Source organism: Pan troglodytes, chromosome 3, assembly GCF_028858775.2.
Source record: "Pan troglodytes isolate AG18354 chromosome 3, NHGRI_mPanTro3-v2.0_pri, whole genome shotgun sequence".
Taxonomy (NCBI): Eukaryota; Metazoa; Chordata; class Mammalia; order Primates; family Hominidae; genus Pan; species Pan troglodytes.
The window spans coordinates 92963740-92984711 of NC_072401.2; the positions used below are offsets into that span (position 1 = coordinate 92963740).

The 20972-nt window shown below is 32.8% G+C and overlaps 1 protein-coding gene across 11 annotated transcripts in view; it reads left to right on the forward strand.

Moving 5' to 3' along the window:
* CCSER1 (coiled-coil serine rich protein 1) overlaps positions 1 to 20720 on the forward strand; it is a 1481066-nt gene extending 1460346 nt beyond the window's left edge. For all 11 annotated transcript variants that reach the window (XM_016951876.3, XM_016951870.4, XM_054683836.2 and 8 more), the window contains one exon: positions 19972 to 20720. In XM_016951876.3, the coding sequence (XP_016807365.2) occupies positions 19972 to 20057 (86 nt within the window). In that variant the 3' untranslated portion in view covers positions 20058 to 20720. The remainder of the gene's footprint in view (positions 1 to 19971) is intronic.
* The last annotated feature ends 252 nt before the right edge of the window (positions 20721 to 20972 follow it).

Genomic DNA, 20972 nt, shown 5'->3' on the forward strand with positions numbered 1-20972 from the left:
CTTAGGTTATAACATAAATTTAATTTTTTAAAATGAGTCAAGTGAATGATAGAATAGCTTTACTTTTCTGAGAAACACTGCATGCTGATGGTTAAAATGTGCTTAATATACTTTGGAATATTATTTCTCCCAGTTTTGGAAATATTTTTTATTTCTTCATATTTTCTGAGGAATACTTTTTTCCCATTGTATTAACAATATTGATTATTCTGCAGCTGGCAGTAGAATATGGTTCAGGTGTTTGTTATTAGGTTGATATGCAAATGAGTTATGTTTACAGAAGTACCCACTAGTGGTGATAGAATATACATATATGTGTGTATGGCTATTTGTCTATTCATCCATCCATATCTGCTTGATTTGAATAATACACATCAGAGAAATCACAAATACCTCATAGTTAAAATCTGAGTTATGAAGATATGGCTAAAATGTTTCCTGCAGCCCGGTTAGCTGCCTTAATACACACCATCCTTGCATCATCCTTTATTTTCCTGATCTTTTCTTCCTTGCATCATCCTTTACTATTATTATTATTACTATTATTATTATTATTATTATTATTGTTTTTAAACCTTTCTTTCTGAGCACATGAGGATGGATAGCTTTCTATTAGGGTTTTGGAATACATATTTTTGTTTGTTTATCATTTATTTCCTTTTTTAAATTTTATTTCACATTCAGGGGGTACATGTGCATGTTTGTTGTATGGACCAATTCCATAATGGTGGGGATAGGACTCCTAGTGTACCCATCACCCAAATAGTGAACATTGTACTCAACTGGTCATTTTTCAATCCCCCCTCCCCTCCCACTCAGTACATATTCGAAAAGAAGAATGACTCTCTCCCTTAGTTAACTCACCATAGGAAATGGCATCTATGTGATGAAAACATTACCAATAGCAAAATTTAACTGCAACATTGTGAATAAATGTTAATTTTTATATAAATGTTTCCATGAGAAAGGGTCTCTCAGAGAATAAGTTAGAATTGACAAAGTGGCTGATGGAAAGAAAGGGTGAGTAAAACTATTCTGTGGTATAAGGCTAGTCATTACATCAAGAGCAGGTAAATAATATTCATTTTCCTAAACCCTAAATAGCCTTACTGAATGAAAGAAAAATCAAAATACCTTTTCTGCAATGACTAATACCACATGTGCAAAGATGAAGGAATGTAGCATGAATAGGGGATTAACCATGACAAGTGAATACCATGGTCATGAAAAGCCGAACTCCAAAAGCAGTCTTTACTTTTCCTTTGTAAATTATAACACAAAATAACAAATTTTAGCACATAATAAATGGCAAGAATAAATATCTATGTTCCTGAAAAGTCCTCATTTTAATGAAGGAATGACCCTAGCTCTAAAGTAGCGTGATGCATTCCAAGCTTCATGTGACACAATCATGAGGGATAAATGTAATAACTTTGGCCAAATTTGCTGGATGTATTTGCACATTGGGAATAATGGAAAAAGCTTCTTATTGCAGGAAGACAGTTACCAGCTTAAGGATAGAAATGATTTACTGCCAGTTACTGCAGAGCAAGCTGAAGAAAACTTCAATAATATTCTTTATAATGCAGCATATTCAATCTTTCAGAATTTGACATAGTTGTACTTTATTAATGACAAAATTTAACATATCCATGGAAATTTTATTTTGGTGACATATTAGATATCCTTATTTTTGTTATAGACATCATGTCCCTGCTCACTATGTTGACATTCTTCTATACAGTAACCATCAGCCTAGTATTTCCTGTGTGCCAGGTATTGTGCTAAGCACATTCCATACAGTAGCTCATTTGATTCTTTAATCTTTCTTTTCTAACAATAATTTTTTTTTGGCTTACACTTTTATATATGTAGAAATGGGCCTAAGGAAAGCCAGATGTTGGAGCGTGATGAGAGATGATATGGTTGGAAAACTGACCTGTAATATACCCAGACTCATTGTAGAAACTCAGAATTAGTCTGAAATGTTTTGCATCAATTGATGGTACCTGGTGAACAGGCAGGCATTTAGCCTGATCCTTCAAAATTGTGAATTAAGGGACCATTTTAAAACCCCTGTGATGATGGCAAAGCTGAGATTCTAATGAAGCTGATATTCTAGACCCTCATTTAGGGGACTTGGGGACTGGGAAATCTGCAACTCTCTGGTAGAATACAGTGTTGTTTCTCACTTTAAACAATTGCCTCCTTGACAATTTGGCTTTCATGTCCTTGCCATTACAGATGCTTCATTTTTATTTTTTCACATCTTTTTATCATTCACATAATCATTCTTTTTTGACAATCATACATCTTCATTTTACAGATGAGGAAAATAAAGATCAAAGATGTTAAAGAATTTAGCCAAAATTATATAACCTTTAAGTGACTAAGATAGGATACAAACCAAAAACTATCTGTCTTGGAGCACAAGTTCTTAACTATTATGCTTCACTACCTAAAATTATTTTTAGCTAGAGGCAGACCTTCCACAGATAAGGACTTCACCAACAGACCTCCTGGACAATTGTATAAAAAGAAAATAGAAAGTTGCTATTTAAACACATCTAACCACATAATCATATAGAAGTTAATTAGTAAGTAAAGAGTAAAAGGAAACATAAAATGGCTAGTCCTTCTAATTTTTGTTCCTTTTATGTCTATTTCCTCACCAGCGATATTAGATAAGCAAGCACCAGTTGCTGGCCTCTTCCCATAGCAGTGTTTTATTTTATATACACGTTTTTCTTGCTCAGTGTTTTTGGTATAGCAAATTTTGCCAGAAGGGCAGCATTAGTTGATCAATAGGAGCAGATTCAGGTTGTTGGGGAAAAAAATTGTAGTCATGCTTCAGGTGCAGCCCAAAATCAATAAGAAAGAGTGCTTCTTAACAGAGTGAAATGAAGAGCAATTACTTACTGCAGCTAAATGACATCCTGTGTGGGATCATTGTCTATACTGGAGGCTGATAGGCACCAAACTGAGGGGCTGCAGGATAAGCAGCTGACAGGGTTACAAACGGAGTATTCCAAATGATGATTTAACCTGAATTGTGAATTAAATCTCTAGTTACATACACTGTCAGAGTCAGGAAAATGTTTCATTCTTAAGCTCTTGAGTAAATTCAAAAATAAGTATTAGCAGGACTTATAGTTTTAATTTACTGCAGAGTTTCTCAACATTAGCACTATTGACATATTGGACTGGATAAATCTTTGTTGTGAGGGCCTACCTTATGCAGAGAAGAATTTCTGACTTCCACCTCCTAAATACTAATAGTCCACCCCCCTCATTAATAACATTAAAAAATGTTCCCTAAGAGGCAACTTTGCCCTAGTTGAGAACCACTGATTTACCGCATTAATTATTTTTACTTGACTCATAACATGCTCATACATTATTTCTTTCTTGTTATGATTCTTGGGTAGATGGAAATAAATGTTTATGTATATGCACCTCAAGGGCAAAAGTAAGTTTTGTCATGAATAGAATCTAATTTGAAAGTAAACCTCAAAATATTCAGGATCTCTTTCTACTTGTCTTATTGTATTTGAGTAGATGTGTTTGTTTCATTTGACTACTGCATGGCAGTTATTGGAGGTCTTGCTATTTTTTGAAAATGATTGCTACATGTAGGCAAGAAGAAGTTTGTGCAGAAAACACTTTCTATAAGGAACAGGCAGAAGATAACTGTACCTGACCTACCATTCTGGACATTCAAATCTTGTCTGAACTGTTAGTTAAGATTCTGTGAGTCCAAACCTCTATATAAAACAATTTCTGAAGGAAATCTTGTAATGCCGGATTTATACATAATTAAAATGATTTTTTTGCCTGATTGAAATGACACTTGAAGTATACAGTCTTTCACAGCTCTATATTAATCACTCTAGCTACCCACATTTGGGATTTACTATTGCACAGATTTGTATAATAAACTCAAGGAGATATGTCCTTTGATTGATGTGCATCATGTAGTCCGATTATGGAATGCTACCTCTTTTGTGTGTAGGAGTCAGATTTAACTATTATCCACTAGGGATAGGTTATATTGACTATCTATTTAGGTTGGTGCAAAAGTAATTGTGGTTTCTTCATTACTTTTCATGGCAAAAATGCAGTTACTTTTGCACCAACCTAATATCTATCTTTTATCTGTCTATCAATCAATCAATCTATCATCTCTGATGGGATTATTTACCTTAGGGAAACATTCATCTTACAGTATACTGCTTGTCTTAGGAACATATGACATGCATGTTATAAATCAAGAATTCTGAGCCCAACTGCAAAACTATTGAGTCACTTCTATGGTCCCATAAATATTTATTTCAACTGATCATAAGGTAATTTTTACTTATGAGAAAATTTTAGAACTAATTTCTTAGAGCTAAAGATAGCAAACTGAATGCTCCAGAATGACTAATCCCATACTGTATATCATTGTATAGTCCACTTAAGCCTAAACTATATATGAAAGCCATGACTAACATACAGTTGGAGCCACTGATAAATTTCTCACTTTTATTGAGGAATTTGTAAATATTTGGAGTCAAGTGTGGCTATGAGAATAAATCCTTTTTAATGTGCTCTTTTGTAACACAATCTCGGATTATATTTATTGTGTTCTTATATCCCTAGCACACATTTTTTCTATTTGAACATATTCAAATAGAAAGTTTTTATATAGCAACTTTAAATCAATTTAATAAAATAATCAGTATTTCTCTCTAATGTGCTATGCAAATAATTGTTCCTAAGTATGTATTATCTAGAAATAGCTTCGTTCTTTTTAAAATTCTTCTTGTCCAGCATTTATAAATTGCATCTATCTCCTTATGGTTCTGTGTGAATTATATGTGAGCTGTCTTCATTCAAGGGTTGTTTCCTTCCACTCCTGAGTAGATGGTGCTAATTATGATATGTTCTGAGTTAAAACAAGGTGTACTACTCTAAGGACACACGCAGATTTTCTATAGAGTTCCTTGACATTTGAAAATAAAAGTTTAAAGCATCTTGATTATTGGGATATGCAATAATTCACTTCTAAGCTTCTTGCTTGAATAGACTAGTGGAGTTTTGGTTTTTCATGATGTCTTGCCTTCTTCTTGTGCATTACACTAGTACAAATATTATGCATGTTTTTATATAAGAACTATACAAAGTTTTAGACATTAATTATTTTGATAGATCAGATGTCTCCTGTGAGATAGAAGAGATGGAAAAAGTGTCATATGCCCTCTGCTTTAAAGGATGGCTGCAACTTTATACAGCTCTTTAGATTTTAGGGATGAACTTGAAAAGGACATATTGTTGGCCAGATGAAGTGAGGACTAAGGAGGATTCTACAAAATGATGTTTTGAAACATTCTGGGTACTGGAATGCTGTACAGCTTTGTTTGTTTCCTTACAAAATGTTCACAGCATGCTTTGTTAGCAATCTGCATTCTTTTAAAATTGTCTGAGATATTATATAGTAAATTAAAATTATTTTTAAAAAGTAGGTACTGGGAAAGCTGGTGACCTCTTTATTCATTTTTTGTTCAACAGATACAAGTTCAACAAATAACTACTAAATGCCAGAACCAGAGCTACCATGATCCGCTTTCACCTACGTAGTTGCATTTGAGGGTCTGGAGGCATAATTCTCTATCACTCATCCCCATGCCCAGTCAGTAGATTCTCAGTTTTCAGAGAAAAAATAAATTTCAAGAGAAAATGTTTAAGGCTCTTTGGACTAGATGTATTAGATTGTCTATGAAGAGGCATGGTTTCTCAGACTCATTTGGATGGGTACAGGAAAATCACTCTCACTGAGGTAGTATAAATTGTTTTTGGAGGCATTTATTTCATATTGGTGAGACCCTGAGCATAGGATCCAGTAAAAAAACACCCTGATGCTGTGCAGTAGATAACTTTTATATCAATAGACTTTTCTAAATAAAAATATCCTAGGGAAAATTTAGAAACAGTATTAACCTCAAAATGTTTCATCATTTGTTCATATTTTAGGGAAATACTAGTAAAAGTTTTGTTTTACATAAATCCTGTGAAAAAAATTAAATACATTTTGATTGGTCCTAAAATATGTCAATTATAAATTCAACATGTTAATATTTTTACTATATAAAATTAAAATTGATTTGAAGTCTATGTATTTTTCTTCAGGTTTTATTTGTATTTTAACTATATAAACATTGTTATTAAAAATTATTGTTTTGCATTTTTTTCAGAGCCTTAAAAATTTTCTTCTTGCCTATTATGTGAGACATCTGAATTACTAATAATATGGAACTTTAATTATAACCACTGTTTGTGACACGTCTTCCTTCATTCTTAACAAGTGTATGCATTCTGAATTGCCTTTTATTATGTATTTTTACCTTGAACTGATTAATTCCCAATTATGTAACCTTTCTAAAATACTGCTTTGTCATGTCACTTACCTCATCATAAACCTTTAATTGACCTTCATTTGATTTAAAATTTCACTCTTTAAATTAGCAGCCAAAAACTTAAACAATGTAGACAACTTACATACACAAAATTTTCTTGCTCCATTTATTTCTACGTAAACATCTTACTTCACCTTAGCAAGTAAGTTTAATACTAGTAGTTCTCAGAGTAGGTCTCATAAATATATACTTACTCCTTATTCATGATGCCCAGGATGCCTTTCTGACTTTTCAGTAATCCAAGATATAGTCACTCTGAAGGATTTAGTTGAGATAGCCCCATATATGATCCTTCTCTCTTTTCCCCATTTCACTCAATCCCTTCCTTTTTTCACTCATCTTCAACAAATGTTTGTCAAACACTTACTTTATATCAGAAACTAAGGTAAATGCTGGGAGAAAAATTTGACACAATTCTTGCTTTCACAGAGCATACTGTCTAAATTAGTGATAGGCATTAAACAAATAAATGCATTATATGTATGTATATACATACATATGTATAGGACAATTGCTATAAAGAAAATGTATAGGTTGTGTTTGCATTTGGAAGGTTTAAAATAGTATAATTTGAATTAAATTCTGGGTTGTGAAAAGGCTTAAAATTTTCTAGGGACTGAGTTACCTGTCAGGTAAAAATGAAGGGAAGAACATTCCAGATAGAGGCTAAAAGCGTAAAGGACCTAAAAGACCTAAGGAAGGAGAAAGTTTTTCATGTTTAAGAAACTCAAAGATGACTAATGTTGCTAGAAACTCAATGATTAAAGAAAAAATTGTCCTAGGAAGGAATTAAAGAGGTAAGTGGAGCTAGATCATTCAGGGTGATGTAGGCCATTACAAGAATATTTATCTTCTTGAAATTCAGTAGGAAGGTATTGAAAGAAAATAAGAAGGTCAATGGCATGATTAAATTTGCATTAAAAAATTATCCCTCTTTTGTGGTATATGTGTGAAGGCATAAAATAGTGGATAAAGTAGTACAAGATAATGGTGTTGAACTAGAGGGATGGAGGTGGAGAGTAGTGGGCAGAATATAAATAGAATCACTGTCAACTAGTGATAGAGTGTAGAGGTGGAAGGAGAATGTATCAACTACAATTTCAGAGTTTCTTTGTGGTCTCCACTCATTTATTTGTTCAACAAATGTTACTGAAGTATTAAGATGAAAGCCAGACATGATGCAATTATTATGAGTTTAGTTAGAAAAAAATAAGATTGAGATACCAGTAAAAAAGTCATGGAGGTAGATACATGAATGAAAATTAAAAGAAGTTTAGATTAAAGCAAATAAGTTTAAGAGTTGTTCACATGAAGTTGGTATGTTTAAAGTTATGTGAATGGATGAGATTTCCTTAGGAGAGTGAAATGAATCTGGACCATGCCATCAAGACCCAAGCGTTTAGTTGGAAAAGTGCCCAGCAAAGGATATTGAGTAGTTGTGACCAGAGAAACAGGAGAGGCACCAGGAGCGTGAAATGTCACAAATACCAACTGATAATGGAATTCAAAATGAAAGTGCTGAACTCCATTAAAATGCCTCTTAATGTGTAAAGAAAATGTGTAAACTGACAAGTATCCATTTTACTTGACAACTTAGAGATTTTCAAGAGCAAAAGCCAAATTGCAGTGGGATGATGAACAAGGTAGGGGTGGTGGTGAGAAACTGAAGCAACCAAAGAAGGCAATTCTTTTAAAAGCTCTGTTTCATGCTTAGAAATTATGTTGTACCACACATTTTTCACTAAATCTGGTCATGACTTAAGATACAATATTGTTGTTTTAGTGGCTTAATTTTGCTCTTTTGATTTTTATTTATAGTAGTCTAGTTCCTTAAGTAAAAGTAAGTTCTTGGGGGTAATATTGCATAGTTTATTTGAATCACTCATTGTATTTATATTTTGTGGGTACTCCATAATAATGAATAGATATGAATCAATGAAATAATAAATAGTGAAGAAAGAACCACAGATAATGAAAAATATTAATAAACTTAGCATGGGAGATGCAATCTCTTTTATTAGGACTAGTTTTAGATTTTGACACTCCTCAGATACCTCTTCTCTCACAGTTATTTGTGGGAAATTGCCCAGTATACTCAACATAACACACAATCTATAGAGTTGATTTCTTAGAGAATTCATTTGGTACCTATGTTAGTATCTGCCGATTTGTCTTGATGTTAGAGAGATAACTACCACCTCTGTGACCATCATTTGGATTCACCTTAGCCTTATAATTCCAACATCAGGACCTTTCAACATAGTCTCTGTTGAAAATACAGAAGACATCACCTGTGTAGACAGGGAAGACTTATTCCTTCTGCTTTTAGAAAACTTCAATCTGGGGAATACAGATCTATCCTAAGCCAATATCTTATTACCATGTCTTTCCTTTTAACTGCAGCCTATTGTAGCACAGCATACCTAGCAAAGATCAGACATATATATGTTGACTTTATCATCAAATGCTTACTTCTTGATCTTCATTTCTCATTAACACAGCACAAAATATCTTCCACATTCTACTCTAAGAATTTTTCTATTTATCCATCCTTTTTATTCCGTAAACTTAACAAATATAATTTCTGCATATCCATCGTTCATGAGATTTGCCGAAATATAACAAAATGGCTGGCATGTACAATTAAATATTCCAGCAAAAATCTTTTGGATGTTGTTTTTCTTACATCAAATGCAGATCTTGTGTCTATGCATGAAAATGAAAGGTGATAGGTTCTGTATGGAAATATTAAACAGTGCTTTAGAAAATCTTGAATTGGTTGTTGCCTTTACCATTAACAATCTTTATAATCTAGGGCAAGTCACACAGTCTCTCTAGTCAGTTTCCTTATAAAATCAAGGTATTAAAATACATTAACTTTAAAGCCTCTCTTGAATCTTGAATTAATATTATATCAAAAAATAAAAATATTTATATTTTCAGTGAGCAAGAAGTTAAGATATTAATAAAATGAAAATTGACAATAAAATGAAAATAATTGACAATTATTTTAGATCTTTGCAATTGTAAGCTTCATCTGACTCTCATTATATTTTGTGCTGTGTTGATTTTTTTTCTATTTAAAAATCAATTTTAGATCTTTTTAAGGATGACTAACTTTGAAGCTGGTGGCCCATCTGTTTTCTCTTTGTTAGCAGACTTTTTGCGACTACTCTGAGTTTGCAAAGAAAATGATTTGCTTTGATAAAGCAGCTTTTCAAAAAGAAAAAAAAATAGCCTTAGATTTTTTTTTCACTCCATAGTAAGTGTTTCTAACACTCATAAACTCATCCTAAGTAGGAAAAAAGTGGTTGGCTATTTGAAAAATTGCTATTATTAAATAAGCCTCTTATCTCTAAGGCTCAACTCTTTATACAGCAAAAGAATGTATTTTTGAAATTCTATGCTTCTTTAAAAATTGGTTCTAACTTGTATGTAATGATATTCTGACCATAACTTTTTGTACTATAATTAATTCCCTGCTGTGTCTTATTCCTTATTTATACTATGTGAAAGGATTTCAAAAAATTAGGTGGATATTACTTCATTTCAATTCCCAGCTATTCTGTATGTTTATATTTCTATATATGTTAGCAGTATTCTTTTCTATATATGTTAGCAGTATTCTTTTGATGTTTTAAATTCTTTGAAGGACGTTCAAGTAGTATTATGTTCACCAAACCATCGTGCAGAAAATGTAGGTTCTTATTATTTGTCACATCATTGCCTTGTGTATGTCCCCTGAATTTCCTTAAATGACATTTGTTCAACCCAGAATTGTGCATGTTGCTGAAGGAAAACATAACTTATGTCAATTATTAAATCAATTATTAGTAAGAGCCTCAGCTTTCCATGTATAAAAATGCCTTTGAAGTAAGGCATCCAAAACTAATCTATCTTAATGTACATTTACAAGAATAAATTGGGATAGTTTGTATGAAAGCCATTTATAATATTTTACAGTATATGACAGATGGAATTCTGAAATTACTTGTATTGTTTGTACTATCCTCCAAAATGTGCTATGTATTTAGTAATATATTGACTTTATCAGTGGGTCAAGCTTATTCCTAAAAGTAGTTGGCATTATATTATACTGATATAAAACAACACATTGATATTATGAAATTACTGTATTTTTATTTCACTTCCTTGCTCATATTATCTCTTAGATTAGGTAAATATGTTACTTTTAGAAGTTTCCAAGGAGAGCATACAGAGTAAAATTACTTGTAAGATAGAATCATTTAAGCAAGAAATTTAGGGCTCACATTATTTAATCATGCTAATAAGGACTAAAAAAGGATGAAAAATAAGTTTGATTCTTAATTTAATGATATACAATATATTTGTTTATGCATTTATTGGACTCCAGAATTTCTACCACATAAAGCCACAGCGATTGGCTATAAAGTCTATGAATTATTCACACGAGACATTATGTGAATCTAAAGATTTTTTTAAGATTATTAAATACTATTCTCATTCAAGAAGCATTTTATTACATAATATGTGCTAGGTGTTGGGCAGCAGGGTGTCTAGACAAGAGGTTCTTTTTTTTTTTTATGTTTTGCTATACTAAGCCACTACAATTGTTCACTATTCTGCATTCCTATGCAAATACAGAAAATTATTCTCCACTCCTTTCCCTCAGGCATATAAATTTAACTTAAATATTTAACTCATTCTTTTATTTAGAAATCACATATTTCTGGAATACCAGTTGTGCAGAATTATATTTTCATAGATGTCTTCTGAATTGAGTCCTTAATCATACTCCTGTTATTGCTTTTATAAGCAATGATTGTCTGAAATTCTCATTTAAATCACCTTTTAACTAAGGAGAATTACTGACACAGAGTGGGTGATCACACATACACACACACACACTCTCTCACACATACATTAGTGTTAAAGACAACTTACTGTTCTACAAGATTTGGTTCTGCCTAGAGTTCATTTACTCTAATTATAAACAGAACAGTCAAAACATATGCCTAGTGGCTTCTGGGAAAACTGTTGTATGTTTTCACTTGTCCTTTGAAGAGAGAGAGGTGCTGTGATTTTACTCTCTTGGGAGCTCTGCTGGCCTTATTAGCATTCACCTTGCTTATCTCATGCATGTCTTCTAACCCTGTTTGTGTCCTAAATGCCCACCAGTAGAATTTAGTATACCCTAAAGAATTTAGAAGCGAGGTTGAACCAGAAGTAATTTAACTCTGGACAATGTGCACCATTCCACACCTCTTGGTAATTTGTGCAATCTGAAAAAAAATCAGGTCCTGTCTGCCAGAACCTTTGGATGTTTCTTTTCGGTTATTACATCAACTTATTACAGGGCTTCCTGCTTGCAAAGCAGTAACTACTTCTTTACACAGTCTCTCTGTAGTAGAGTGTTTCCTAGACCTTTAACAGAACTCTTTATCACTGAAAACAGATTCCACATCTAAGGCTACAAACAGACACAGCAATGGTGCCAAAACCTTTTGAAGAGAACTTCTATTTCTCAGTGATGACAGGAAAAGGGCAGCCTGTTATTTTTAATTTTGGTTTGAGTCTACATTGGCCCTTTAATGATTGTACTTGAGAAAGACGCACATTTTAGGAGTGCCTGTTTACTTTACATCAACACATTGTGTCGTGATATATCAAAAGGAGCATTTACTTTTTAAGTAGTTTTTAAATGCTTTCATTGTGTATTACTACATTGGATTGATTTAGTAAAGGAGATGATATTTTTTAAAATTAATAATTATAAGGGCCCAGAAGAATGCCTGGTATATAATAAGGATTATATGTGTTTGCAAACTAAGTAACATAAAAATTATAAAGGCTTAATTTCACTCTCATAATGGCTATAAATGATAAAAGGATAGAAATGTATGTATAATGGTTTTCTTTCTTGATATGTATATCACTGATCATTTTTATCTGTTTAATTTAAGGAAGCATTGTAGTTTAGGGCAGTGGTTCTCAACTGGGGGCAATTTTGCTGCCATCCCCCACCCCTTGGGGACATTTGGCAATGTATGGAGACATTTTTAGTTGTCACAACTGGGTGACAGAGAGGTACCCTGGCTTCTGTAGGTACAGGACAAGGATGCTACTAACATCCTGCAATGTACATGATGGTCCCAAAAACAAGGCAATAAGTAATACATACTTAAACATACAGTACATAAAATGAAAATGCTTATTTACATTTAAGATTTATTTATAAATTTCAATATTTTATTCAGTGAGTAATAATATTCGTACGTGCTTTTATTCAAAGCACTTTTCTTACATGTAATTATATTTACCAGTATAGGGATAATGGCTTCTTGATATCACAGCATTGCATGTTTCTATTATTCTGCCTGTAGGTTTCTATGTTGATGTATTTGTAATTAATTAAATTAATATATGTATTATAGAGTGTATTCTGTCATTTGTTTATAAGGCCTCAGCTTATACATTCATCATTTATTTTCTGAAATAATAAAGTGATCTACTCAATCAGTCTCCAAGCAACTAGACCAGTGTCAAATGGGTCAGTCAGTTGCTGAGTTTTTATTCTAAGGAATATCTTGCTACTACTACTAAATTATCAAAATTTATTATTTTTATAAATTAGATAATATTATGACCACTGTCATTTGTATTTCAGAAGTTGAAATATTTACATAAATAGAAGATAAAGGAGTTGAGTGAAACATATTTTAATGCGAGTGTTTTTATAGCTCTGGATTTTACCCAAAGATGTATGTACCCACCATTTATGTTTACACAATGGGGCCGGGCAGCAGTTAAAAATCGCAGCCATACAGTATCTCCCTTTCAATTCATTTTCTACAGTATTGACAAAATACACTGAAATTGATTTTTTTTCATTTGCTTTGATATCTAATGCTGTAGATATAATGTCATATTGCTTTGGTGGTTTTGAAAGATCTGTTAAATAAGCCATTTTAATAAGGAAAGTCCAGTAGATTATTTTCCAGACTGTATAAATATTAATGGAGTTCTTAGTAAATGCCAGGTACTGGTAGGACATGTGTATTCAGCATTGAACAAGACAGGCAGAGTCCCTGCCCTTATGCAACTTACATTCTATTTGACCTGGTGTGTTAGTCCACTCTCACATTGCTAATGAAGACATACTTGACTTAGGAAACTTACAATCATGGTGGAAGGGGAAGCAAATACGTCCTTCTTCATATGATGGCAGGAAGAATTGCTGAGCAAAGGGGAGAAACCTCTTATAAAACTATCTGATCTCGTGAGAACTCATTCACTGCCATGAGAATAGCAGCATGGGGGTAACTGCCAGAGTCTCTCCCATGACATGTGGGGATTACGGGAACTACAACTCAAGATGAGATTTGGCTGGGGACACAGACAAACCATATCACCTGGGTACCGTAATGGGCAGAGGTAAACGTGTCTATTCTTGGAAATAAAATATATGGTATTCTCATTGTGTATCTTAACCTGCAGGTCTCATTAATAGGAAACCATGAACTTATTCAGAAGACACATTTCTCAGTGTGAATTATCCATACAAAAGTTACTACTTAGCTTCTACTACAAGAACTGTAACCAAGAATAATTCTGATTCACTTTAACATAATTTAATATTTATCTACTCTTTCAATTGAATTCACATTATAATGTTGATATTTTCATTAATCTTTCAAATATTTTTAAATTCTGTTTAACATTAGTTATTTTTCTAAGTATAATACCAGTTTTCCTAGATGGCTATTGGGGATTGTTTCAAGTTTCTCTATTCCTTTAAGAACAATTCTTGTTGTAAAGCAATATATATATATTTTTTTTGTTAAGTGGAGAACATTTGCAGGAAAAATATATTTTAAAGTCAATGAAAATAATCATGTGCAGAGTTCTTATGTATGCAAGCAATTATAACAGAATAATTTTGCCTGATAACATTCATGGCAACTACCAATAATTTTTACAAAACAAGGAAAAGAACTTCAGAAAAAATAAAACATTATTAAACGTTCATTAATCAGTGATTGAAGTATTTCTCCCCTCCCCCATAAAATCTATCATCACATCATCCAGCCTTAACAAATTTTGGCTTTGCACATTGGCATGATTATTGTATTTCTGTTTTTCACCAAGAGACAAGTTTTTAATATAATAGAATCCCTGAATATCAGGTTTCATTTTACAATCAATGCTTTTAACCAGGTTGCAGTTGTAATGGAGTTTAAATTGCCCGTGCAATGTGTATTGTATCATAGCTTCATATTTGCCTTTCTTTAATTGAGTTACATGCAATGTTGGTGCTACATTTGTTACTAAAGAATGTTTTCTAACAGCTTACTGTACTTGATGTTATAAGAAAAATAATTTTGTATACAGAAAGCCAAGGAAAAAAACAGGGTATAATTTTAATATTAATGAAATAAATATTTTTAACTGTCTTGTTTTCAACCCCGTGCTTTTTTTTTTTTTTTTTTTTTTTTAAGTACAGACAGGGTTTCACCATGTTGGCCAGGATGGTCTTGATCTCTTGACCTCGTGATCCGCCCACCTCGGCCTCCCAAAGTGCTGGGATTACAGGCGTGAGCCACAGCGCCCAGCCCCCATGCTTTTTTCTTAAGTAAAAACCCAATGCTTTATAAAATCTAGAGAGGGAATATACCTATGTGTGGATGACACTGAATCATTGAGAAAAATGCAAAAGGACTGTCTGTCAAATGCCAAACAAGGCAACTGAACACAAAATAAATTGCAATGAGAGGCTGGTGTGACTTACTAATGGATCACACAGGCTGAAATAAGTGAATGTGGTTTATTTGTTTTAAATCAGCATCAGGTGTTTTGTTTTTCATTTCTTAGTGGTGTATTAAATAATAATATGTTTTAAAATTCGTATTTTCTTGCATTTGATGAAATACAGGCTATATGCTATTGTAAAGAAATGAGAGGAAGACAATTAAAAGGTAACAATGAACTTATTATAATGTGCACAGTCGACTGATTAATCACTAGATTTTCCATCCTTTCATCCTCATTAGGAATTCTATGGATAGGTAATAAGCTAGCTGCATGACAACTAAATTGCGCAGAATCTGACATAATTACATGAGTTTCAGGAGGCTTAATTCTGATTTTGAGAAAGATGTGGCTAGACACATGCATTAAAATTACCTTCAGGGATCTCAAATTCTTCAGAGGTAATAAACATTGATTAACATCATAATATGGAAATTATTTTCCTCTGGGCCAATGCAACCAAATCCATATATATATATATATATATATATATATATATATATACACACACACACACACATACATATACATATATATACACACACACATATGTATATACACACACATATATATACACATATATATACATATATACATATACATATATACACACATATACACATATATATACACATATATATATACCCAAATCAGATCTATCTATATCTATCTATTTATCTTAGATTCCCATCCTTCCGATCCACATGCATATGCCAAAATGTATTTTAATATTTTGTGTTAAGAGGATGTTTCCTATGTACTTCTAAACATATTCCAAAACATGTAGCATAAAATAAACCTAGAATTTTAGAATTGGAAAGCAACTGAATGATTGTTAGAGTTTCTTCAAGATCTAAATTCTATTGTCTTACATTTTATTCATTTCATTCAGTGAGTGGACTTAGAAACTGAAGCCCAGAATAATTAATTTATTCATTCCATGTTACACAGTTCAATGGTAGCACAACCAGAGTCTTTTGGCTTGAGGTTCAGTGTTCTTTCTATTAGCTCAAATTGTCATATGATATACTAAACACACAATAGGGTAATTAGTGTAGTGTATGGTATGATATGCCTCCTACTTTTCCCTTTCTCTGCCTCAAACAAATACACTTTCAAGACTGAAGTCTTAATTTTTCCTGTTGCTGAGAGTGTTGGCAACTGATAGCTCTCAAGTAAATTTCTCTCCAATAATTTCCCTGCTTAAAAAAAAAAAGCAAAACCAAAAAAACCTACTCATCCAATACTATAGCCCTTCCCAGAGCCTGCCAATGTCCAATAATTGGATGATGGGATATAAGACTCCCACCGACTTGCCTGAATTGGAGACCACTATTAAGAACCATCCCAAATTCAGACCTCCCTATGTGATCAGTCGAGATAGTGTAATTGCACAGAATTTAATTTCTCACTGCCTGACTCTGCTTTCTTCATTCTCTATAGTTGTTGGCCTAAGAACACTCCCCAATACATTTCACAAACATCTGTCTCAGAGTCTGTGTTCTGTGGAACCAAACTACAACAATAAATATAAAATTACTTGAATTTTCTAGAGAAAGTGACTTTCTTTTTAAAATAGAGATAAAAGTGTTCCAAGTGATTAGGTTCTAAAAGATGAAATAAATACCTCTCAAAGTAGTTTCAAGGTCTGTTAGTTACATTATATTGTTATTGTGATGATGATGATTATTGTTGTGATTAAGGTAATACATTCCAGGTAATTAGGCATTTTATAATCAAGGAGGTCATTAAATATTTGTAATAATCCTTTATGAAGATATGGATATAAATATAAAACTTCATTTCTCAGATGAGGAAATTGGCAGCTTAGGAAGCTTAGGTAACTTGCCATGTTCACTAAACTAGAAAGTGTCTGACTTGAAGCTGACTTAAGGTAGCATTTGGGTCTTATATGAACAGCCCTATTTCACATGATGTATGCAGCACCTTGTCCTCAGTGTGGCCAATAAATATTTATCACAAGAATAAATGAATTCATATATATCTGACCCTACCCATATGATTAACCCCTGCACAATGCAATCTCCTATGTCCACTATGAGCTTTGGAGATAATAGTAAACATCACAGAGAACTTAAAAAAAAAAAAAAACCAAGGGCAAAAAAACTAACATGTCAAAAACAAACTATGCTAAATAAACATAAATGGTTGATTTAAATGTGTATTTTCCTATAAAAATTGAGAGTAAGAATCCCCATCTTGCTTCTTTTGATAGTAGATCCACATGTGCCTTCTAAGTACCAGATACTGTACCAGAGAAGGGGTGCTGAGGCTGCCTGTGTGACTGAATTATTTGATCCTTTTCAATATGTCTTTTTAAAACTGTATATTCAATTTAATATAATATGCCAGGAGAATTAAAATGATCACATAAAGAAAACAATGAATATTCCCTCAAAGGTAATATTAAAATAGTGGAAATGAAGTCTACTCCTACCATTTCTACTTTCCTAGGCAGCATCTGTTGAAATAGAAATGAAAAAGAAATGTAACCACTGGTATTATCATTATGGACTTATTAATGTTGCATTCATCCCCAATTTTTTCCACAATATTTCATAAGCAGCACCCATGATATGTCTAACATTTGGCCACACATATTGAGCACAAGGTTGATTTGGGGGTTGGTTGGTAACAATTAAATAAACATATAAGTTTACAGGGATGGAGGAAAAAGAAAAGATCACATTTCTAATAGGTCCATAGCCTAGAGTATTGGGAAAGAGCCAAGAAGAAGAAAGTGAGCTAGACAAGTTCCCAAATGACGAAAATGGAATCAAAATAGTTTATTCCTTTTACTCCTAAAAAGTCTGAGGCATCTCTTGTGAGTCTTACAATGTTTCCTTTCTACACCAAATTACCAACCTACCTATGTCTACTCCAAATCTAAGGAAAAGTTAAAACAGCATATTAGAATTCACAGAGGGGGGTCTGCTGTTAAGTAGCTTATCACAAAAATATAAATAAGTAAAGATGACATCACAAACATCAAGACAATAAAAAGGAAAGATGACATCACAGACATCAAGACAATAAAAAGGAAAGGCCTGAGTAGCAAAATCCTTCCCTCTGAAATCGCTGAGTTTAAGGACGCCTAGTGGGTCTTTGTTTTGTAGAAAAGAAAAGGAGGGAGACTTATTTCAATAATAATCATTTTGAGGCATCAGCTCATATTACAATGTTTTTCTGCATGTAATTAATTTTAGAAAAATGTGATGAAGTTTTGAAAAATTCCTATGGAAATACTCGAGGAAGAAGGAACTGGTAGATAATCAAGCAGACGGCCTGTCCTACACTAGCTTAGGATAAAATCAAACTCTGTGCTACAATTTTCCAGTCTGTATAATGGGAATAAAAGAAGCTACCTCAAAAGACTCTTGTGAAGAGTGAATATATGAGAGCAATAGCAGAGTGTTGGAAATATAATACACACCCAATAAATATTATGTATTATCTCAAATAAACTTTATTCAGCAAATATTTATTAAATGGTTAATATGTGCCAGGCAATTGTGTCAGGAAGAAAGAGTAGAAATGAAGAGAAATGGATGACTTGAGATTATATTTTGTAAATAGCAAGGACCTGATTTTAAGGTGTATGAAGAAAAGAGAAAAGAATAATTTTCAGGTGTTGGCCTGAATGTGGTGCCATTTACTGAGAAGGGAAATTCTTGGGGAAGAATGAGTTTCACAGTTGAGAATCAAGTTTTATTTTGTTTGGTTTGATATTATGCCAAATTAGTAATATTAATATAAGTAATATTAATCAAACAAAAAGTGATGATGGCTAAATAAGCAAATGAGCCTGCAGCTATCTATAGTGCTCTTCTCTCTTCTCCCTTGTCTGTTTCTCTTCATTTTTATCCTCTTTCTTTGTAGCAACAATAAATCCTTCATTTTTTGCACGCAGAACAATTAAGCCAGCCAGTCTCAGTTTTTACCTCAATGTGTTTTTCTACACAAACATAGTGCTCTCTTCAGGAGGAATATGGGTGCTAGCTTGTAATCTTTGCTTCTTCACAGCATGATTCAATGAGCTATGCCTTGTTATTACTAGAGTATACAATTCTTATGAGCAAGAAGATGGTATGTACTTGTGGACCTGATTCTGATTAATAAATTGCATCCAAAAGTCTAAATGAAACATGTATTGAAATTTCTAATAAGTGGTCTATTGGTCTTCTTAGATTATTGTAGTTACTTGAGTGTTTTTAGTTCCTTTAATTTCTTGCTTACCACTTTGGTGATACAAATCATGATACTGATAATTCTATAAACTCTCTGGACATATATTTAAGTAACTATAGCATATTAAGCCAACAAAAGCTAATGGCCTCATATGTCTTTATTCATCACTTATTAAAATAATCTGTATTTTCATACTCTGGTATCGCTTCAGATCATATAAATCACCTTTTACTTAATAAAATAATCTGTATTTTCTGTGAAGCTATATAATTCAAATTTAGTAAATTAGATGAACAAATATCAAAATGCCTTTTAGAGTAAATTAACCATTTAATCACTATCTGTAATAGTATTGCACCGGAAAATTTAATCCCATGGATAATTGTATTGATAATTTTATAAACCTCATTGAAAATTTACGGGTTCAGGCACAAATGTATAAATATCACTCTGTATTGTATGTATGCTATGAAAGTGTTTTTTTAAGACATCTTTTTCTTTCTGTGTCTTACCATAGGCTACATATCGAAATCGAATTGTGAGCCAAAATCTCAGCACAAGGGACAGAAAAGCAATACATACTCCCACCGAGGACCGTTTTAGGTATTCGGCAGCGGACCAGACAAGCCCCTACAAAAACAAGACCTGTCAACTCCCAAGTCTCTGTTTAAGTAATTTCCTGAAGGACAAGGAACTAGCAGAAGTTATCAAACATTCAAGAGGAACTTATGAAACCCTCACTTCAGACGTTACACAGAACTTACGGGCCACCGTTGGGCAGAGCTCTCTGAAGCCAACAGCTAAGACAGAAGGGCTCTCCACGTTCTTAGAGAAACCAAAGGACCAAGTTGCTACGGCCCGACAGCATTCGACCTTTACAGGCAGGTTTGGACAGCCACCCAGAGGGCCAATCTCTTTACACATGTACAGCAGGAAGAATGTGTTTCTCCACCACAATTTACACAGCACTGAGCTGCAGACTCTAGGCCAGCAGGATGGGTAATTAAATCACCCTATTCCTGTCTTTGGGTAGGATAAAGATGGTTAGTGTTTCTCGTGCATAGTTCATATTAAAATTGTCATGTACTTTTTCTTACATTTTAGTTATAAACAGAGTTGTGTTGTTGGGTTTTTTTTCTTAGTCATAAACAAAGACTTGTGGTTTTTTTTTTTCCAAGAGTGAAAGTTTGAGCATGTTAATTGAACTAGGTTGAATTGCCTTGAAGACTTTACTATATATGTGTATAATAAATGGGACCATCATGATCATTTATATAGTCCATAATTTATTTATTTTTTATCTCTATCACTTACTGATATGCATTAAGGTTTCAGAAGATAATATCAAATAGCAATCTGTTCGCTGTTAATGGTGTTACTATAAAAGTAGACCTGATGAAAAATAGATAAAGGAATTATAAAGAATTTTAAATTATATAGTTAATAGAAGGAGGAAAAAAGAGAAATGTTAACGTCTTATATTTGGTGGTATATTTATTTGAAGAATGTGGCTTGCTT